We start from the raw sequence: 22,304 nt of genomic DNA, 5'->3' as shown, positions 1-22,304 counted from the left end.
TTGAATGGATTTTTTGTGTCGTGGAAAACAAGGTTTTATTTCATTCTTTTGTGTGGGGGGTTCCCGTTTCCTCAAAGCCATTTACAGAATGAACTAGTCATTTCCCATTTTGTTTGGGGTTCTTTTTAGAAGTCTGTTGACTATAAGTACATGCATTTTTGTCTCTTGGCTGCCTAATACTGTTCAATGGTGTATGTTTCTCTTTTTATGCCAGTTCCTTGAGCTTGAATAAGTATAGCTTTTCAGTGTAATTTGACATCAAGGAGGGTGAAGCCTTCAAGTGAGTTTCTATTTCTGGGAATTGCTTTGGATTTTCAGGGTCTTCCATGGTTCTGTGAATTTTAGCACTGTTCATTTATAGTTTTAAAATTAAGTTTGTAATACATGTCCAAAATTAGGGAGTGCAGTGGGATATTTTCCTACATGTATATCCTTGAGGAATGATGAGATCTGCATGTTTTGCATGTCTATTCCCATGTCTAGTTTTCGTTTGTGGTGTGAACCTTCAGTGTTCTCCTCCTTTCTAGGTCTATTGAAGAAGAGGCTACCATATTGTTACTTGCAGTCACTCTCCTGTGGAGTAGATCACCAGCATTGGTTCCTGCCCTGGAAGTGCAACTTTGTACCCATCACCAATGCCTGCCCGTGCCCTCTCCTCCCCCCAGCCTCTGATAACCACCACTGTACCTTCATTTCACTTACATAATTCTTTTTTAGCTTTCACTTGGGTGAGATGATGCAGTGTTTGTCTTTCTCTGCCTTGCTGATTCCATTGGACATAATGTCTTCCAGGTCCATCTGTGTTGCCGCAAAGGATATTATGTTATCAGTTTTTGTTCCTGGGGCGTATTTCATTGTGTCTGTATGCGGACGTTACTTCATCTCTTCGTTAATTGATGGACAGGTAGGTTAATTGCATACCTTGGCTATTGTGAGTAGTGCTTCGCTCAACCTGGGAAGGCAGCTATGGCTTCCATATAGTGATTTCCGTGTCCGTAAGTATATACCCACTGTTGGAATTGCCAGATGAAATGGTAGTTGACTTTGGGATTGGGAAGCTCCAAGAGGTTTTCGTGGTGCCTATGATAACAGTGATTTCTCCCAACAGTGTATAAGAGTATCTATGTATATAGCTCCCCCCGGGGAATTTGTTTGAAATAATTGGTTTCTTTTTTTTTGTTTGAATTAAGCGTGAGTTTATATCTGAGTGTGATTTTCATTTACAGTTTAGAGATGATTAGCAATGTTGAGAACCACCTTTTTTTTTTTTTTTTTAACCCATTAGTGAATTGCATATTGTCTCTTCAGTAATGTCTGTTCAGGTTTGTTGTCCAGTTTTGGCTGGGTTACTTGGTTTTGGGTGTTTTGCTCCTCAGTTGGGTGTTAGTTTCTTCCAAATGTCAGATAACCTCTTTTAGATACAGGATTTATCGTAATATCCTTTCTGTTTGAAGAATGCCTTCTGAGTGTTGGTTGGTACGTTGTTTACTGGAAGAATTTTTTCAGGTTTTTTGTGTCTTTATTTCTTGATTATTATTTTAGTTAGTGGTAATTTTTTATTTTTATTTTTCCTTTTTTTTTTTTTAGGAGTCTTGCTCTGTTGCCCAGTCTGGAGTGGAGTGGCACAATCTTGGCTCATTGCAACCTCCAGCTACCAGGTTTGAGCAACTCTTTTGTCTCAGCCTCCTGAGTAGCTGGGACTACAGGTGTGCACCACCACTCCTGGCTAATTTTTGTATTTTTAGTAGAGACGCAGTTTCACCATGCTCCTGACCTCAAGTGATCTGCCCACCTCGGCCTCCCTAGGTACTGGAATTACAGGCATAAGCCACCGTCCCCAGTCAGCAGTGATTATTTTTGTAAGGTAAGGTCAATAACAAAAACTAGAATTTTTGACTTCTATTATTGGAAGTGGTTTTTTTTTCTGTTTTTATTTTTTTCTATTGTTTTCTTTTATAAGCTGCCAGCTTTGATTCAGGTTTTCCAAAACTTAAGCTCACTCTGTGTTTTCCTGTAGCAATTTTATGCTTTTGGGTCTTGTGTGTAGGGTTTAATGTATTTTGAGTTTATATTTGTGTATTGTATAACATAAAGGTCTTATTTCATTCTTGTTTATGTGGCTATCCAGTCATTTCAGACTTCTCAATTGAACAGACTGTTGACACCTCATCTCATCTTTTTTTTTTTTTTTTTCCTTTGGGACAGAGTCTCACTCATGCCATCTCCCAGACTGGAGTTCAGTGGTGGGATCTCAGCTTTCTGCAACATCTGCCTCCTTGCTTTGAGCGATTCTCCTGCCTCATCTTCCCAAGTAGCTGGGATTGCTGGTGTGCGCCACCATACCTGACTAATTTTTTTTGTATTTTTACTAGAGATGGGATTTCACCATTTTGGTCAGGCTGGTCTGAAACTCCTGACTTGAAGTGATCCACGTGACTCAGCCTCTGAAAGTGCTGGGAGTACAGGTATGAGCCACAGTACCTGGCCTCATTGCATCTTCTAGACGTTCCTTTGAAAAAAATGTGTTGCCTGCATACAGGTGTGTGTTTAGGTTCTCTTATGTCCCTAGGTTCATGGATTTATTTTTATGCCACTACTGTAGTCTTTGGATGAGTGGGGTTCCTAGATTCTATAGACCCTAGTCACCTAGTCACCCTGCTGTGCGATACAACACCAGAATGGATTCCTCGTATCTGAGCATTACTCTGTACCCTTTACCAACCCCTGCCCAGGCTCCCTGCTCTCCCCAGCCTCTAGTAGCCCCTGCCGGAAGTTCTGCTTCTAGGAGACAATGTTTTTTGGATTCCATATGCCTGATGTCATGCAGCGTGGGTCTCTTTTTAGCAGACTCATTTCATTTTGCCTAATTGTGTTCTAGGTTTCTCCATGTGGTTGCAGATGACATGATTTCCCCAAGTGTTACAGCCGAAGTGTGTTCCATCATGTATATATACTGCGGTTCAACCTTTATCCCTTCATCTGTGGATAGACAGGCTGATTCCACATCTTGGCTATGGTGACTAGTGCTTCATGCTTCAGGACACATGGGAAGGCAGATACCTCTTCAACACAGGGATATCGTTTTCTTTAAATGTGTACCCAGTGGTGGGATTGTTAGTTGGAGTAGCAGTTGTACTTTTACCTTTTACTTTTTTTTTTTTTTTTTTTTTTTGAGATGGAGTCTCACTCTGTCACCCAGGCTGGAGTGCAGTGGCACGATCTTGGCTCACTGCAAGCTCCACCTCTCAGGTTCATGCCACTTTCCTGCCTCAGCCTCCCGAGTAGCTGGGACTACAGGTGCCTGTCACCATGCCTGGCTAATTTTTTATATTTTTAGTAGAGACGGGGTTTCATCGTGTGAGCCAGGATGGTCTCGAACTCCTGACCTGGTGATCCATGCACCTTGGCCCCCCAAAGTGCTGGGATTACAGGCGTGAGCCACCTCAGCTGGCCTACCTTTTATTTTTTAAGGAACTTCCAAAAGTTTCTTGTAGTGTGTATAGTAATTTTCATTCCCACAAAGGGCATAGAAGATTTTTTTTTCTGCAAGTCTACACTGACCATTGCCTTTAACAATTTTTACTTTTGTTTTTTGTAATACTCATTCTAGGTGGAATTAGATAGTAACTGAGTATGGTTTTCATTCACATTTTTGTGAGGATTAGTGATACTGGAAACTGTCACCTGTGAGTCAGTTTCCTGCCTTCTTTTCACTCAGGTCTATTTAGATCCTCTTACCTTGGATATTTCTTGTTGTTTTTCACTTAGTCATGTCAGTTTATTTTATGTGTTAGATAAGAACCTTTTTCAGAGGTAGGATTTTTTATAATTTTCTCCCAGTCTTTAAGATGCCTTTTTTTTGTTTCATTGTTTTCTTTTCCTTGTAGAAGTTGTAAAGTGTCCCTAGTCTCATATGGTTATAGTTTCATATGTTAGCAGTGATTTTTGTGTTCAATACCCCACTTGTACAAAACACACACAAACATGCACACACACAGCCAAGCCTTGCATTGTCTGTGGGTGTAGTTTCCCTACTTTTTTTTTTTTTTTTTTTTGTATTTTTAGTAGAGACAGGGTTTCGCTGTGTTAGCCAGGATGGTCTCAATCTCCTGTCCTTGTGATCTGCCCACCTTGGCCTCCCAAAGTGCTGGGATTACAGGCATGACCAACTGTGCCCAGCCTTTTTTTTTTTTTTTTTTTTTGAGATGAAGTCACACTCTTGTCCCCCAGGCTGGAGTGCAATGGCATGATCTCGGCTCACTGCAACCTCTGCTCCCGTGTTCAAGCAATTCTCCTGCCTCAGCCTCCCAAGTAGCTGGGATTACAGGTGGCTGCTACCACGCCCAGCTAATTTTTGTACTTTTAGTAGAGATGGGGTTTCACCATGTTGGCCAGGCTGATCTCGTACTCCTGACCTCAGGTCATCTGCCTGCCTCAGCCTCCCAAAGTGCTGGGATTACAGGCATGAACCACCTCGCCCGGCCACTTTTTTTTTTTTTAATGTTATGATGATTTTTTACCTTTTGCAGCCTGTTTGCATAGATACAGGTTTCCTAAAATATACGCCCACTCTATGTTTTCTTATAGGACCTTTACAGTTTCAAGATTGAGTTTAGGTCTTTAATTCATTTTGTGTTGATTTTGTGTATTGTGAAATGTAAGGGTCCTATTTCAGTGTTTTGCCTGTGGATAAAATCATTGATTGAACCAGACCCTCCCTTTCCCATTGTGTCTGTTTGGGGTTTTGAAAAATGTGTTCCCTACATATCATGTAGGATAAGAGTATTTGGCTACCTCATTCTGTCACTTGGGTCCTCATTCTGTGTTTGTGACAGTCATGGATTGTTTGGATAACTACAGATTGTTTTTTCACTTATTATTTTCTTTGCTTCTAACCTTGGATTTTTCTTTTTCTTTTTTTTTGAGACAGAGTCTTGCTCTGTTGCCCAGGCTGGAGTGCAGTGGAGCGATCTCAGCTCACTGCAGCCTGCGCCTCCTGGGTTCAAGCGATTCTCTTGCCTCAGTCTCCCAAGTAGCTGGGATTACAGGCACCCGCCACCACGCCAGGCTAGTTTTTGTATTTTTAGTAGAGGCAGGGTTTCACCATATTGGCCAGGGTGCTCGTGAACTCCTGACCTTGTGATCTGCCCGTCTTGGCCTCCCGAAGTGCTGGGATTAGAGGCATGAGCCACAGCGCCCTAACCTTGGATTTTTCTTTTAATGCTTTCTACTCTCATTATTATAGTTTAAAGGGTACATAATCAAGTTAGTTACATCTGTTGATTGCATGACACCGAGTCTTGGGGTGCCAGCAACCCAATAACACAGGCAGTGAGCAGAGGGCCAACAGGATGGGTGTTCAGCACAGGCTCCCTCCCCTTCCCTTGTTTTTTATTGGTCTAGTGGTCATTCCAGGTGTATGTTGTTCTCTTCTTTATGTTTGAGTCCATTCAAAGTTTAGCTCCCGCTTACAAGTGAGAACATGTGGCATTTGGTTTTCTATTTGGGACTTAGTTCACTTATGACAGTGGCCTGCAGTTTCCATCTTCTGGGCTCAGGTGATCTTCCCACCTCAGCCTCCAGATTAGATAGGACTACATGTGCCCACCATCACATCCAGCTAATTTTTGTATTATTGTAGAGATGGGGTTTCATCCTTTTGCTCAGGCTGGTCTCGAATTCTGGACTTAAGCGATCCACCTGCCTTGGCCTCCCAAAGTGCAAGAATTACAGGTGTGAGCCACTGTGCGGGCCTCTCATCCACTGTTGATGGCTAGGTTGATTCCATGTCTTTGACATTGTGAATAACACTGCCATGAACATATGAGTGCCTGTGTCTTTTGATAGAAGGATTGATTTTCCTTTGGGTAGATGCACAGGAATGGGCTTACTGGGTGAGATGGTAGTTCTGTTTTCAGCAATTTGAGAAATCCCTGATCTGCTTTCAACGGTGTCTGTAATAGTTTTCATCTCCACAAAAAGCATACCAGCATTTCCTTTCCTGGGCTGCCTCACCAGCCTGTGTTCTTTGCCTGCGTGGTCCTCACCATTGTGACCTGCGTGGGATGGCATCTCATCATGCTTTTGATTGGCAGCTCTCTGATAATGAGTGAGTTTGAGCATGTTTTCCTATTTGATGGTTGCTTGTCAACTTTTGAGAAGTGTGTGTTCACGTCCCTTGCCCGTTTATTAATGGGATATTCTTTTTCTGTTTATTCCCCTGGTTGACTTGTTGAAGGGCCTTGTAGATTCTGCATATTAGACGTTGGTCAGATCCACAGTGTGGGAACATGTTCTCCCATTCTGTACGCTGTCTGTTTACTGTGTTGGTAGTCTCTTTTGCTGTGCAGCACCTCTTTCAGGTGTTAGGTCTGACTTGTCAAGTTTTTTTTGTTGCTGTTGCTCTTCAGGACTTAGCCACCTAAATGCTTTGCCAAAGCCTATGTGGAGAAGGATATTTTACAAGTTTTCTTGTAAGATTTAATCTTTTATTCATCTTGAGTTCCTCTTTGTGTCTGGTGAGAGGGAGGGCCCAGTGTTATTCTTCTGCACATGGCTAGCCACTTATTTCAGCACCGTTGATTGAATAGGGTGTTCTTTTCCCTTTGCTTACTTTTGTGGGTTCTGTGTTAGATCAGATAGTTTTCAGTGTGTGGCTTTACTTCTTGGTCCTCTCTTGTGTTCCACTGCTCTGTGTGGAAGCGGGTCCCTAGCTTTTCCATGAAATTTGAAATCAGGGAGTGATGTATCTGATGTAGTCTGGATGTCTCGGGATTGCTGAGGACGAAACTCAGGGCGCTTCATGGTCCCACATGAATATTAGCAGCGCGTATTTCTATTTCTTTCAACAAATGTGTTGCATAGTAAAGGAACAATACAATGAGAGGGTAGAGTGGGGCGTTTTGGTCTGTGCATACATTGTGGAATGAGGAAATCAGAGTACTTACTGTCTCTGTTACCTTTTCCCATTGTTTATTCCTTTATGGTGAGAACCTTCAATATTCTCCTGTCAAGCTGATTTGAAAGTGATGTGCCAATACTGTTAACCATTGTCACCCTGCAGTGGAATAGCACAACAGAATTTTCTTCCTCTCATTTATGTGTAACTTTGTACCCATTTACAATCCCTGCCCATTACCCCTCTTTTTCCCCCAATCTCTGGAAACCAATATTGTGCTCGCCAGGTCTCAGTTTCTCAGATTCTGCATGTGTGAGATGACTCAAGGTTTGTTTCTCTCCCCCTCGCTCATTTAATTTACCATCATGTTCTCCAGGTGCAACCATGTGGTTCCCCACGATATGATTTCATTGTTGTTTTCTGTCTGAAGAGTATCCCAGTGTGTACATGTGGAGCAGCTTCTTTATCCCTTCATCTGGATAAGCAGGTAGGTTGATTGCTTATACTGGCTTTTGGGAACAGTGCTGGAATCCACACGGGTGAGTAGATCTATCTTTGGTGTCCTGATTTCAATGGCTTTGAGTGTATTCCTAGTAGTAGAATTGCTGGTTGAAATGGTAGTTGGAGTCTTTTAAGGTTTGGAGGAACCTCCAAGTGGTTTCTGTAGTGTGTGTGCTAGTTTACTTTCTCACGAACTGTGGAGAAGAGTGTCTCTCTGTCTGGAAACACACACCAGCATTTGCCTTTCAGTGTTTTCGTCTTTTTTTGTTACAAAAAATGAGATGGTATCTAAGTGTGGTTTTAATTTAGATTTTGCTTGTGGTGTGTGATGTTTGCCAAGTTATTGTGAACTTGTTTCAATTTGATGTGTAAGACTGGGTGAAGGACCTGAAGACCTGAGATGGACACACAGGTAAAAGATTCTGAATCAACATTACTGATCCTCATGAGAAGTCAATCAAAACCACACTCAGATATCATCTCACTCTGGTGAGAATGAATGTTACCAAAATGGGATAGCAATTTCGTTGCCATAGAGTATGTGTGTGTAACCAGCAGCTGCAGGGGACAATTTGATCTGTGTAAACGTAGCATCATAATGAAGTTGCAGTGTCTGGCATCTCTGTGAGCTCCAGAGTTATGATTTCTCTGTGGAGAGAATATTCACAACCGACCTTTGCAGCTATTTTGAAAATTATGGTTTTCTGTTCTTGCCTTTTGTTCATAATGGCTCTGTCTGCATTTCTGGTAAGGGCATGGATTTGTTTTTTACAGCTGTGTAGTGTTCCGTGGTGTGTATATACCACATTTCCTTTATCTGATCCACTGCTGATGGGCACCAAGGCTGATTCCGTGTCTTTACCATTGTGAGTAGTACTGCCATGAACATACGAGTGCATGTGTGTTTTGGATGGAAGGATTTTCCTTTGGGTAGTTCCTTAGGAGTGGGGCTGCAGCGTGGGGTGGTAGTTCTCTTTTAAGTTCTTTGAGAAATGTCCACACTGCTCTCCAGGGGGTCTGAACTAGTTTGCATTTTCCCCAACAGTGGACCTGCATTTCTATGCTCATCTGCCCCACCAGCCTCTGTTGTTGTGGACTGTGTGTCATAATTGCCATTCTGACCAGTGTGAGATGGTATCTCAGTATGTTTTTGATTTGCATTTCTCTGATGATCAGTGAGATCGAGCATGTTTTCATGCTCATTGGTTACTGGTACACCTCCTTTTAAGTGTGTGTTCATGGCCCTTGCCCATTTATAAGTTTTTTTTTTTTCCGATTTTGTTTAAGCTCTTTATGATAAATGCTGGATATTAGACTTTTTCAGATGCATAGTTGGGGAATATTTTCCCTCATTCTGTAGGCTGTCTGTTTACTCTGTTGATAGTTTCTTGTACTGTGCTGCAGCTCTTTTGTGTATTAGGTCCCACTTATCAGTAATTATTTTTGTTGCCATTGCTTTTGGGGACTTGATATGTAAATGCTTTGCCAAAGCCTCTGTCAAGAAGGGTATTTGCTAGATTCTTGTGCAGGATTTTTTCATTTCAGGTCTTGGATTTTTATGTATTTATGTATTTATTTAGAGACCAAGTCTCGCTCTGTTATACAGGCTGGAATGCAATGGAGTGATCTCGGCTCACTGCACCCTCTACCTTCTGGGTTCAAGTGATTCTCCTGCCTCAGTCTCCTGAGTAGCTGGGAATACAGGCACATGCCACCATGCCTGGCTAAGTTTTGTTTTTTTATTTAGAGACAGGGTTTCACCATGTTGGCCAGGCTGGTCTCGAACTCCCGACTTCAAATCATCTGCCCGCTTTGGCTCCCAAAGTGCTTGGATTCCAGGCATGAGCCACTGCGCCTGGCCCTGGGTTTTGCATTTCAATCTTTGATTCATTTTGCGTTGCTTTCTTACATGGTGAGACACAGGGGCCCAGTGTTATTTCTTCTGCATCTGGCTAGCCACTTATCCCAACACCACTTACTGATAGGGAGTCCTTTCTCCATCGCTTATTTTTGTTGATTTTTTTCAAGCATCAGAGGGTTTCAGGTGTGCAGGTTTATATCTGGGTCTTCTAATCTGTTCCACTGTTCTGTGGAACTGGGTCCCCAGCTTTTCAGTGAAACTGCCAAGCCATTACATTGTCTATGTGCGTTTTCTTAGAGTGTTTCCTTTGTTTTAACGTTTTGTTAATACCTTTAGCAGCCTGTGTGCATGGATTTCTTTTCTAAAATACATGCGCACCCTATGTTTTCCTGTAGGAGTTTTGTGGTTTCAGAATTGAATTTTAGGTCTTTAATGTATTTTGCATTGATTTTTGTGCTGCATGACTTAAGGGTCCTATTTCAGTGTTTTGTATGTGAATATTCAGTTTGCTCAAAATAATCTATTGAACAGGCTCTCTTTTTCCCATTGTGTCTTTTTGCTGTTCTTTTGAAAAATGTGTTCACTCTATGTAAATTGGGGTTGAGTATTTGGTTTACTCATTCTGTCCACTTTCTTAGTTTATGCCAATAAAAGATTGTTTGGATAATTATAAAAGTTTGTGTTTTTCATTCATTTTTTTTAGTTTCTAAGTTTGTATTTTTTAACATAATTTCTATGTTTATTATAGACTAAAGCGTACAAAGGCAGATTAGTTACTGCCTTTGGTATATTGCGTGACACTGAGACTTGGGGTCCAAGCAACCTTATCATGCAGGCAGTGGGTGTACCCACCAGATAGGTCTTTAGCCCATACCTCATCCCTTCTTCCTTTTTCATCTGATAGTCGCCAGTGTCTGCTGTTTTCACTTTTATGGTAGGGTGTATTCAATGTTATAAGCTCCACCTTGTGAGTGAGAACATGTGTCATTTGGTGTTGTGTTTTTTCCTTATTTCTCTTTAGATAATGGCCTCCAGCTCCTTCCATGGTGCTACCAAGGACATGATTTCCTTCTTTTTTTTATGGCTGCCTGGTTTTTTGTGGTATGTATGTACCACATTTTCCTTTTCTGATCCGCTGTTGATGGGTACGTAGGCTGATTTCATGTGTTTGCCATTGTAAATACTGCCACCATGACCATTTGTGTGCATGTGTGTTTTGGACAGAAGGATTCATTTTCCTTTGTGTATACCCTAGTGGTGGGATTGCTGGGTCAGACGGTAGTTCTGGTTTAAGTTCTTTGAGCAGTCTCTGAAGTGCTTTCCATGGTGTCTGAACTACTCTGCATTTTCACCAAAAGTGGACCAGTGTCCCCTTTCTCCATGCCTCGCCAGTGTCCTTTTTTTTTTTAACTGTGTAATCGCCATTCTGACCAATGTGAGATGATATCTCCTTGTGCTTTTGATTTATATTTCTCTGACAATTAGATTCAGCATATTTTCACATTTGTTGGTTGCTTGTACATCATCTTTCAAGAAGTGTGTGTTCATATCCATTGTCTATTAGTTATTTGGGGGGTTTTGCTAATTGATTTGTGTAAGGTCTTTAAGGTAGTTTCTGGATATTAGACCTTGGTCAGGTGCATAGTTTGGGAACATTTTCTCTCATCCTGTATGTTGTCTCTCTACTGTGTTGGTAATTTCTTGTGTTGTGCAGTGGCTGTTTAGTGTATTAGGTCCCACATGTCGGTTATTGCTGTTGTTGCAGCGTCATGTGGGGTCTTAAGCATATAAATGCTTTGTCGAAGCTGATGTCAAGAAGGGTACTTCCTAGGGTCTCTTGTAGGATTTTTGTAGTTTGAGGTCTTCCATTTACATCTTTCATTCATCTGAGTGAACTTTTGTACATGGTGAGAAGTAGAGGCCTAGTGTTACTTACTCTTCTACATATGGCTCGCCACTTATCCCAAGACTATTGAAAAGGGAGTTCTTTCCCCATTACTTATCATTGTGTATTTCATCCAAAATCAGGTGGTATGAGGTGTGTGGGTTTACTTCAGGTTCTCTGTTCTCTACCACTCATCCATGTGGAAGCAGGTCCCTAGAGTTTGAGTGAAATTTCAAATCAGAGAGTGTGATGCATGCAGTGTAGTTTGGATTTCTCAGAATTGCTTTGGAAATGCAGGGCATTTCCTGGTCTCACATGAACTTCAGCATTGTTTATTTCTATGTCCTTAAAACCAATTTGCTCTATGGTAAAGGTACACATTTAAAGAGTAGAGTGGGACATTTTGAGCCATGCATATATACCTGTGTAATGATGAAAGCTAGGCATTGACTGTCTCTGTTACCTTGTGTAATTATTATTTATTAGTTCTCTGTGGTTGCAATATTCAGAATCCTTCTTTTCAGCCTTTTTTGGAAAATATGGTAGGATACTGTTAACTCTAAACACCCTGCTGTGGAGTAGAACAGCTGAATTTATTCCTGTCATCTGAGTGTAAGATTGTATCCATTTCCCAGTTCCTGCCTGGACTCCCCAACCCCCAGCCTCTATTCACCACTGTGGAACTTTCTACTTCTAGGAGATAAAGTCATTTAGAGAGAAAGTTGATCTCATTCTCACATGTATGAAATCATGCTGTGTTTGTCTTTCTCTTCCTGGCTCATTTCGTTGAAGGTCGTGTCCTCCAGGTTTCTGCATGTTGCTGCAGATGACGTGATTTCATGAATTTCTATGACAGAGAGGATTCCATTGTGTACTGCAGTTACTTTATCCCTTTATCTGTGCATGAACAGGTAGGTGGATTGGATACCTTCGCTATTGTGAATAGTGATTCAATCGCCATAGGAATGCCAATATCTCTTCAACATAACAGATTTCATGTGCTTTCTGTGTATAACCAGCAGTGGGATTGCTATGTGAATGGGTATTTGTAATGTAAAATGTTTAAGGCACCTTCAACTCTTTCACTTTGTGTGTATAGTAATGTACATTCCCACCAATAGTGTATAAATTGTCTTTTTCTGCATTTCTACGTTGGCCACTGCCTGTGAACGTATGGGTTTTTTGTTGTTTTGGGTAAGTTTCATTCTAATTAGAGTGAGAGGTATCTGAGTGTGGTTTGCACTTAGACATTGGTGTGAGGATTAGTGAAGTTGAGCAACTTCTCTTTCACCTGTCAGTCAATTTCATGTTTTCCTTTCAGATGTGCCTGTTCAGGTTCTTCACCCAGTTTTAGCTTGGGTATTAGGTTTTGTTCATTTTCCCAGTTAGACTGGTGTTAGTTTCTCATACATGTTAGATAACAACCCCTTTCACAGACATGATTCTGCTGAACTTTCTTTCAATCTGTAGGATGCCTTCTTTAATGGTTCATTGTTTCTCTTCCCCATGCGGAAGCTCTAAAATGATGTATAGTCCCATGTGTTTGTATTCACATTTGTTAGCAGTGATTTTTGTGTCCCATCCAAAAAGAACAAAAAAAAAAGCAATAAAAAGTATTGCCAAATCAATTGCATGGTCTAAGGGTTTCTTGCCATCGGTAATTTTTGCTTTTGTTTTCTTTCCTTTTTGCAAACTGCATGCATAGATACAAGTTTTGGTGAAATAGAAACTCCCACTTTTCTTATAGGAGCTTTGCGGCTCCAGGACTGGATTTAGGTGTTTATTTTGTGTTGATTTGGGGGTATTATATTTCAGACCCTGAAATGTTGATTTCTTTGGCTTGTTTTTGTCTGATATACCACAGTGGGGGTTGTGTTCAAATTAAGCTGTGGGACATCCTTTAGATACTGGGTTCAAACAATTGTCTCCTTCCTTGATATTCACTTAGGGGAGAGGTGTCACAAAGTCTGGGAAGATCCGCAGTGGAAAAAAGTTTATCTGTATTTCGTGGAGACTGATGGCCAGCTCCCTTCTGCACAGGATTTCTGGAGAAGGCCAGCCTTACCACTTGTTTAAATACCTCCCATCTCCAGCCCTTCAGTAAATATTTAAGTGATTCATTAAACATTTAAACCTTAAGAAAGTAGAATAACCCAATGGAAGTTGATTTTAACTAGAATTTAAGTTTGAGAGTAGCTGGTCAGTAGAACAAGTGTGGTAGATTGGGTGACATACTGTGGTATTTAAGGGTTTTTTTTTGGTTGTTGTTGTTGTTTTCCTTAAACAAAGTGAACAATAATTAATTTGAATAAAGAAGGAAAACATTAAATGGTTGGCATGCGTAACATGAATGCTATTCCATTACTTGTTCAGCCATAGCCTCAATTTGACATGCTAGACTGTGAATCCTAAAGACTGGTATAGGGTTACCACACTGCAGTTACTTTTCTCATTCCAACAACTATAGAACATTTTGAATAGTGTTTTAAAATTTTATTTTAATGAAAGTTAAGAAAAAACGCTTACTTATACACTAAAGAAAATAAACATAAAATGGTCTCCCGCCTGACTCGCAAAAGTCCCATGGCCTGATCCTGGCCAGCAGGAGCAGTTGGTGATGAGGATCCGGGGCAAGATGCAGCTGAGCTGCCAGCCTCCTAGATGTGCTTCCCTGGGGTCCACGGTGTGGGTGAAAGTTGGTGCAGAGCCGGTGTTCTGGCCAGCATCCCGGTGGGTTCCTAGCCACTGCAGGATGTTGCTGGCCTACTGGGATTCGGGCTCCAGCTGGCAAGACAGCTTGTAGCTGCAGGATAGAGAAGCAGCTGTGAGGCCACCATGAGCCACACATCAGGTCTCCTCTCAGTGCCTGCCCAGCTGGAATCCTGGGTCCCCAGCGGACCCCATGCAACAGGGCTTGATGCTGGCCATAGGCTCTCTGCAGCTGGCCATGGGAGAGCCTCCTCTAGGCCAGGTGGAGTGGCTCACACCTGTAATGTCAGTACTTTGGGAGGCTGAGGTGTGTGGATTGCTTGAGGCCAGGAGTTTGAGACCAGCCTGGACATCATCATGAAACCCCATCTGTACCAGAACAAGAACAGCAGAACTAGCGGACATGGTGGTGTACAGCAGTACTCCCAGCTGCTTGGGAGGCTGAGGAAGGGCTTGAGCCCAGGAGGCAGACATTGCAGTGAGCAGAGATGGTGACACTGCAGTGCAGCCTGGGCAACAGAGCCAGACCATGTTAAAAAAAAAAAAATGGAGAGCCTTCTCCCACCCTCTGCCCATCTGCTACACCCTCACCTCTCCTTGTCACTGAGCTGCTCCATTCTTGGGAAATAGGTGACAAATTTCTCAAGAGGCCGAAGCCTGTAATTCATGGCAGCCACTTGGAGCAGCTGCATTTCCTGCAGAACTCGGACCTCCTAGAGACAGAGGACAGGATGCTGACAGGGCCTGGGTGGAAGATGCTGAGGGGGCCTTTGGCAGGCAGGGAGAAGGGGCTGGTCCCTGGGGCAGTTTTCTGAAAAGGTCCCATGCAGCCCCCAGCCTGTCCTCAGAGTTGGATGTAAAGAGCCCCTCCTGCAGGAGTTGGTCTTTGATTCCAATGCCTTTCCCACTTTCTCCACTGGGATAGTTCTCCTCCTGCTGTATGTGTCAAACCCTCCCAGTAAACCTAAGATGTAGATGTTGGAGCCAGGGAGCGTCCTGCCCAGGGTGGACTGTGACATCCACATCCCCACCCTCATCCAACGTGAGTGCCCCAGCTGCTCACCTTCCTCCTCTTGTTGGTGTTGCCCTGGAAGGCAGACAGAGTCCATCAGAAAGGCCCCTGGCCCACAACCAGCCCCCCACCCCCACCCCTTCCCACACTGCACTACTGCCAGGGCCACCAGGGTCAGGGGATGTGCACATGACAGGACTTGCACCTGCCTCAGGCTCCGGGCTCTAGAGCAGGGGGCATGGGAGCTGAGGCCCAGGGATCTTCTGCCCCAACCCTCTCTGATGACAGACAGGGAAACTGAGGTCTCTCATAGAAAGAAAGCGCTCAGTGACCCTGCAACTGCCTGCCCTTGGAGAGGCTCAATTTCACCCTCCTATTACGGGACCGCCCTAGGGAGAGGCTGAGTCCAGCTCAGCCCACACCTCAGCAGCTTTGCAGTCAGGCAGCTCTGCAGCTTCACCACTCAGGAATAGGGACTGGTGGCTGCCATGGAGCCTCCATCACTCAGAGGTGATGAGATGGGCCTGACATCCCCACCCACAGGAGCAGCTGTGAGGCTCTCAGGAGAGGAGGTTTGCCAAGGGCTGAGATCTAAAGGCTGGGTCCAGGACCCTCTTCTCCCAAACCTCAGGATCCTGGTTCCCAAGCACCCTGCCCCAGGCTCACTCACGTCCAGATCGTCCGGGATGGCCGAATCCAACCTGTTTAACTCAGTCAGAAACTCCCCCAGGAAGGGGACCACACCCTGTGCCAAGGAGGGGTGGGGAGGTGGGAGGGGTAGCGGTGATGAGTATTGGCACTCAGGTGCTTGCCCAAGGTCCTGTCCCATGAAATCCCATCAGCCCCTGTCTCCCAGAACCCCCCTCCCCAGGTCTCCCGGTTGGAGCAGCCACAGACCCTGAGCTGCCTTTCCCAATTCTCTGCCGCCTCTATCCCAGCTGATCTCCAAGTCTAGCAAGCACTCCTAGTTACCTCTATGGTGGGATTTTAACAAGTCACAAGGGCCTGTGGTCCCAGCCTTACCCTTCCCCACAACCACTCTGAGTCCAGCTTTCCCAGACCCTTGCTCTGGTCTCTCAAATGGAGGTTTTCCAGGCCCAGTGGCCACAGGAGGACAGGGCTGGGGAGGAAGCCCCCGCTCTCTTGATATGGAGGCCTCCAGCTGGCAGGGAAAGGAGCCCTGTCCTCTGATCCCCTGCAGTCCCTCCATGCCACAGGCTCACTCACCTTCTTCTGCCTCCGCAGCCTCATCTGGGCTCTCTGGGGGTTCCTCTCCTGGGTGGCCACCTTAAAGCTCCCCGCCTGCCAGGTGTCAGGGGCAGGGACAGTGAGGTTCTCCTCCCTTCCCCCAGTTACACCCCAGCCACCCCACACTTGGATCCCCAGGGACTGACGTGAGTCACCTGGCACAGTGCTCATACCACTGGCCCAACTCCACACTCCCTGTGTGTGTCACCCAATCATGCAGCCAGGCCTCCCTGAGACTGTTTCCTCTTCTGTAAAGAGTGATGAAAACCACAGCTACCTCACAGGGCCTCCTGAGGGCTCAGTTTCCTGTAGCTGTTGCCATTGTTCTCACCCTCATCCGTCTGAGGAAGAACCAGGCAGGAGCACCCTCAAATTGCTTTCTTTTCTTGAACCTCATTTCCACCCTGTGAGGCTTGCACTACAGGCTCAGCATCCCTTTATTTTCCAGATGAGGAGACAGAGGCACAGAGCAGTCAGTGACTCCCCAGCGCCCCAAGAGAGAGGACACCTCCTCCCCCTCCTGGAGGCTCTGTCTCAGCTGCCTTCACCCCGCATCCCAGCACCACCACCCATCAGGGTCATGTTCTCTGGAGTCTCTAAGTGTCTAGGTCTCCAGCCAGGCACAGTTGTGATGGGAAAGGGACAGGGCATTTTAGGGGACCTGGTTAAGTGGTGCCTGCCTATCCCAGCCCCACAGGAGTCTCTGCCACACAAACTGGGTTTAAGCCATGCCAACAGTTTTGCCTCGCCCATGATCCCCCAGGGGAGCTCCTCGCACAGAACTCTCTCTTCTTCCACTCAGGAAGTGGCCTCCTGAGGCGCCATCTCTGACTGACATGTCAGGGTTTTCCAGAATCCTGGGTGGGGTGACCTTTGCCTTCTCATTTGCATGGAAGATTCTGAGATCTGGTCAGGGAGGATCCCCTAGGAATGCATGAATCCCCCAGATACTTGTCATGAGCATGTGTCGCTGCTAACTGGTGAGAATCCTGTGACATGACCGTTTTTGGGTGTCTGCAAAGAGCAGAGCAGGGAGTCCTAGCACACACATACATCTGTCCTGAGTATGCCCATTGGTACCCAAAGCTGGGTGGTCCACTGGAGTCCCTGGCACATGAGCTTCCTCTGTTTTCATTCCCCCTCTCCCCCAGTGTGAGCAGAGGCCCCCTGCCCATGGAGGTGCACTGCAGAGAGAAGCAGCAGCAGAGGCCTGGCTTCCTGAGGAATTGCTGGCCAGTTTGAGGAAAGAAGAAAGTCCCACCTACCATGACCATCTGCCAGCCTGGAGGAAGCTCCATGCCAGCAGCATGGATCAGCATGGGAGCCAGAGCCTTGCTAATGCTGCAGCTCATCACCCCCACTCAGCAGCCCAGCAGCCCAGCAGCCATTGCCACATCAGATTTCCAGGGCCTTCTGCCCCCATGCCCCCACGTGCCCCCACGTGCCTATGGATCCACACACCTCTCTTCCTGTTGGCCCAAGGTAGGCATGGAGGGAATTTTTCAAGTCCACTTTTACTAGGTAAGTCAAAATAAAACAAAATAACCATTCCACACCTGGTCCAATGCCCTTCCAAACTCACTCTTTTCTCTGACCCTTAAACACTTGTCCCGCATCTCCCAGGCTCCACTGTACCTTGATCAGCAGGTCCCTCTTTACTGCAGTGTCTTTTTTGCAGAGTTCTTTTAGATCTTTCATACTTTTGCTATGGGCAGAGGAAAGAAAGAAGGGTAAATTTGGGAATCAGGGGAGATTTATGGGTTCCAATCCCTTTTGTTTGAAAACTCAGTGAATCCCAGCTTACTGGGTGAGAGTTTTCAGTGGGGTCCTCTGATCACAAGGGCTCCAGAGGACCAGGGTGGGACCTCTCATGCTCCTCCCCTGGGCCCCATCTCCACTTCACATGAACCACCTGCGTGTTTACAGTTAGCTTTCAGTCGGATACAGTGACACTTCTGGGTACAAACACCTGAAAGCCTCCAGTTGGCTCCAGTCTGTTCCTGAGGGTTAAAAAACCTTAGTCCTGAGTTGGAAATCCTTGCCTAGGAGTCCAGGGCAGCTTGGTGACCACACCCACCAGCCCATCCCTGCCTCCAGTGTCCCTGGTCTCCAAGAACCTTTCAGAGTCATTGAGGGCACATGGGGAGACCTATGGGTCCCTAGGTCAACCCTGATGCTCCCGTGGAGAGAACCCTCCTCACCTGGACATTCCTGCCCACGTCTTGTGTAGCCGATGTATTGGGTTGCTGCGCAGAGCAGAGACGATGGCGTGCACCGAGAAGTTGTTGAGGCTTAGGCACTCCTGGAGAGGGAAGAGTGAGCTGTGAGGTCCAGAGGTGGAGTCCGGCCCACTTCAGCCTCAGCTCCCTCTGCTGAGATCTCCCCTCCTGGATGAAGCAGAGGCCTGGGGAGCCTCAGGAGGGCAGACCTGGGACTGAGTGAATGTCACTCATCTAGGAAGATTTTAGTTCAACCCAAGGCAGAGCCCAGATCGGAAGTGAGCAGCCACCACTGGGCCGTGGGAGTGAAGGTGAGAGAAGCTCTGGCAAGAAGGGCCTAGGGGATGTGTAGGGCTCAGGCCAGAGATACAGATGCTGATCCTGAAAGCCGATGGGGGAAAAGAGGAAGTTCCCCATTTTTAAAGAGGGAATCCTCAGGCGCAACCATAGCTTACCCTGGCCACCTTGATCCAGTGCTCCACCACCCTGGCCCTGTCCCGGGCCCTCATGCCGTGGTTCCCGAGGCAGGAGGTGGTGACACAGTTGGTGAGCCTGTTGAAGTGTGCGATGGTGGCATGAACTGTCGGTGCCACATGCTCATTCCCCTTCTTATGTTGTTGGCCCCAGATGGAGCCCAAGCATTCATAGAGCACCACTTGAACAGCTCCAAGCATTCATAGAGCACTTCTTGAATTGCTCCTTTGGGGGAGGAGGAGAGTGTCATGGACACAGCACACCCCAGCTCAGTCACCCACAGTCCTACACAGGGACTGAGCTCACAGTCATCCATGGTCTCTGGCAGGAACAGAGCTGGAGCTCAGAAAGCTTTAAAATGGGCTCCAGACTTGTGGGAGTCCCTGGGTTTGGTTTTCTGCCAAACACCGAGGGCCCTGAATGCATCATGGCCCAGAACCCAACAAGGGTGGGAAGAGAGAGTGACATTTTCTCCCAGGCCATCCTTACTCCAAGAACTAGAAGGTGGCTCAGGCCTGCCCATCCTGAGGCCTCGTCTTCCTCCAATTCCAATCAGCCCTCTACTCCTTCTCTCCATACCGGTGCACTTTCCTTGTGGCAGCTGCAACTGTGGGCTCTGTTTGGGTGTCTGCCGTAGAATCTAGTATGCATCAGGTACCTAATAAGCGCTGAGGGTAGTGAGGTTCCTGAGCAGCTGGGTGAGTGACTCATGGCCCTGCCTGCCCCACAGTGAGCACCTGCCCTGCCCTGCTTTCTGTCTATCCCCTGTCGTTCAATCTGCACAGTCACTCTGTGCAGCTGGTATGGTCAATGTCCCATCTCTGCTGTCCACATGCAGACAGGGAAGGCTTGTGGGTAAGGAAACTCACCCAGATCCCATAGTTGGTAAGAAGTGGAGCTGAAATTGGACCCAGGGCATTGTCTGCTCCTCAGGGAGAGGCTGGTCTGAGACAGCTGGTGCCAGAGACACAGCCTGCAAAGCCCAGCTGCTCGCCACATCCATGAGGGTCAGCTGCTCTGCCAGCTGCCTGGGAGGGAAGGTCATCATGTCAGGCAGCTCCTCACTGGGTTGGTTCTTTACAGTCCTGGGACAAGGACAGGGGGACTCCGGGGCTGTGTGTGGCTCCAGCACTGTCCCTGGTGGGGGCCCTTTCCCTGGTGCTGGTGCTGGCCCTGGTGCTGAATGTAGATATCCTGGTGCACCCAGGGCTGCCGGTGACTCTGGCTCCAGAGCAGGCCCCAGGTCCACCAGCAGTGGTGGTGCTGGCTCCAGGGCCAGCATTGTTAATACCTGTTGCCCAGGAGGTGGAGCAAGATCTGGAAAAGGAGAAAAGGTCACCACACCAGTCATTTTTCACTGGGCTTTCCAAGCACAGAAATGGCTGGGTGGAATTTAAGGGAATTATAGCCCCAAAACACCACCCCCAGAAAGTCTTCCAGACTGCAAGCCCCCTCACCATCTGGCTTGGCCTCCTTGGGCTCCGGAAGCACCAACTGGCCTAGGACAATTTCCTGATGGTCCTCCAAGCCCAGTCCAGGCCAGGCAAAGTTCTTGAAGGCCAGCTTTGTCCAGAAAGATGACTGTTGCAGGGACTGATAGCAAGCTGAAGAGTTTTCTGGGGGCCAGGTGAACAAAATGGAGGTGGTGGTGCTGGTGATGGAGTGGACAGCTGAGTCAGAGGCCTGGCCTTCTCCCACACAACCCTCCAGGGCACCCTTGCATGGTTCGGGGTCCCTGGCCTCTTGCTGCCTGTGTAGAGGACAGCCCCACCCTACCCCAAGCCATCAGTACTATCCTGGAAGGGGCAGATCTGCCCATGCAGCAGGGCTGTACAGACCCCTGTGTGCCCTGGCGTCCCACTGACATTCTCTTCCCAAAGGCCCTGGAGCACAGCACTGTGCACCTGGGCACTCAAGACGGCAGCTCCAGGAAGATTTGTGAGCAGCTTCCTCATCAAAGCTCTAGCTCCGGGTCCCCTGGTCCTGGGGTTAGGAGGGGAGGGGCAGATGTCTGATGGAGGAGGACAGGGAGAACTTGGAAGCCACGGTGCTGGGGATGAGTCTCTCAGTTGCCAGCTGTGACCCCAGCCTCCCCTCTCCTTTGCAGGGGACCTAAGTCTCCATTTACAGAACTCACTATTTGCCTCTTGTGGGGGAAGTCTCCAGATGTCAGCCTTGTCTTGGGAATTATAAGAAGTATGAGCCCCAGGGCTCCTTTAGTCTCTCCCCAGCCAGAGTCCACATATTTTCCCCCATGTTTTGTGGGTGAAAAGGCCCTTTAGAACCCTAAATTCACCCAGTTTATACTTGTTGCTGGGCTCCGTCATTCTAGTCAGAATCTGGGAGGATGCCACCATACATAGAGGAGGCCACGAGGGTTTCACCTCTAACATTCTGTAGATATGACTTGTTCATTCTGTCTACTGTGAGCACCTGACTCTGAGTAGAATCGAGGCCCAGGGATTGTCATCTGCTTTGCTTATGAAATTATGCCAAGCCACAAAAAGAGCGATGCATAAATGAGGTGTTTTGTATGTATGTGTGGAATGAGTGAACCCCAACCATTGGAGAACCCCAGTGAGCCCCTCCAGATGTCTGAGTGGGCCTGTGACTCCTTTTTCAGCACCAAGGGACCTGTCTTCTGTCTGTGTCAAGGAGAAAGACCAGCCAGAAGGAATCTCAGACATCCTTTACCAATGGCATCACAGACTTGCTTTCTATGTGTTTTTCCAAACAGCGAGGGATATGGGCCGTTGAGGCAGAATGCTGAGAGCTGCTTCAAGTGAGGGGGAAGAGAAAAGTAATAAGCATGAATCACAGCACCCCCAGCAGGTTTTCCAGAGTTTTTTGCTCTTGGAACTCCTTTGTTTGCCGTCTCTTGGATCATTCAGTCTCTACAAGAACCCTGTGAGGTTCGTCTTCTCACTACTCCCTGTTCCAGAGGAGCCAACCAAGGCTCGGAGAGCTGCATCTTCAAGACAGAGCCAGTAGGGGAGAGAGGCACCTCCATGCCTTGGAGGGGATGGACACTCACCTTCTAACCAGTAGTTCCAAAAAGTGTGGCACGGTGATAAAGTCCCAGTAGGGGCCCAGGCAGGTGGCATAGGAGGAGGTGGGTTTAGTTAGAAAGGCTGGAAACAGGGACTCCAACAGCTTCTCCCCTGTGCTGGGCTGGAAAGTTGGCATCCTGCAGACCTCATTTTCATACTAGGGGGAGAAGGAGGGACATGGGAGTCAGTGCTAACACCTTGAACCACCAGAGGATCGGGATCTGGAACTCATACCAAGAAACACCAACCCTTCAGGGACTTGTGCATGTGGAGAACCTGGGTGCCCATTGTGAAAAGCGTTCTAGCCTTTCAAAGTAACATTGAATCTGAGGATAGAGAATGATAAAATGATTCATGCCTTCAAGGCATCATCCCAGTGTTTGTCAGCTGTGAGGCAATGGCACCCTCTGTATCAACAGCCTGCATGAAGAACATCATCCCTGCAAT

General features: G+C 46.6%; 1 protein-coding gene and 1 long non-coding RNA gene across 4 annotated transcripts; one reads left to right on the top strand and one right to left on the bottom strand.

Moving 5' to 3' along the window:
- The first annotated feature begins 1,826 nt into the window (after positions 1 to 1,826).
- Positions 1,827 to 17,721, top strand: LOC112131551 (uncharacterized). 2 transcript variants are annotated; one of them, XR_008517621.2, is made up of 4 exons: positions 1,827 to 2,465; positions 7,275 to 7,385; positions 11,938 to 12,056; positions 17,266 to 17,721. It is a non-coding gene; the product is annotated as an uncharacterized LOC112131551 (long non-coding RNA). The 2 variants fall into 2 exon arrangements; XR_008517623.2 differs by lacking the exon at positions 17,266 to 17,721 and adding an exon at positions 13,094 to 13,813.
- On the bottom strand, positions 13,621 to 21,264 carry LOC100448582 (ral-GDS-related protein-like). 2 transcript variants are annotated; one of them, XM_024239804.3, is made up of 12 exons: positions 20,584 to 21,264; positions 20,265 to 20,458; positions 19,795 to 20,124; positions 18,789 to 18,997; positions 18,316 to 18,416; positions 17,750 to 17,819; positions 16,094 to 16,168; positions 15,537 to 15,611; positions 14,918 to 14,941; positions 14,446 to 14,567; positions 14,133 to 14,223; positions 13,673 to 13,948 (listed from the first exon to the last, which is right to left on the bottom strand). In XM_024239804.3, exons 1-12 carry the CDS (start codon positions 20,760 to 20,762, stop codon positions 13,679 to 13,681), a joined length of 1,740 nt encoding a protein of 579 aa, XP_024095572.3. In that variant the 5' UTR covers positions 20,763 to 21,264; the 3' UTR covers positions 13,673 to 13,678. The 2 variants fall into 2 exon arrangements, with proteins under 2 accessions (XP_054399120.2, XP_024095572.3); XM_054543145.2 differs by lacking the exon at positions 14,133 to 14,223 and having other exon boundaries at positions 13,621 to 13,948.
- Between the last annotated feature and the right edge of the window lie 1,040 nt (positions 21,265 to 22,304).

The sequence above is a fragment of the Pongo abelii genome, chromosome 23 (assembly GCF_028885655.2).
Source record: "Pongo abelii isolate AG06213 chromosome 23, NHGRI_mPonAbe1-v2.0_pri, whole genome shotgun sequence".
NCBI lineage: Eukaryota > Metazoa > Chordata > Mammalia > Primates > Hominidae > Pongo > Pongo abelii.
Note: the sequence above shows the minus strand (reverse complement) of the source record. Positions and strands in the feature narration are given on the sequence as shown.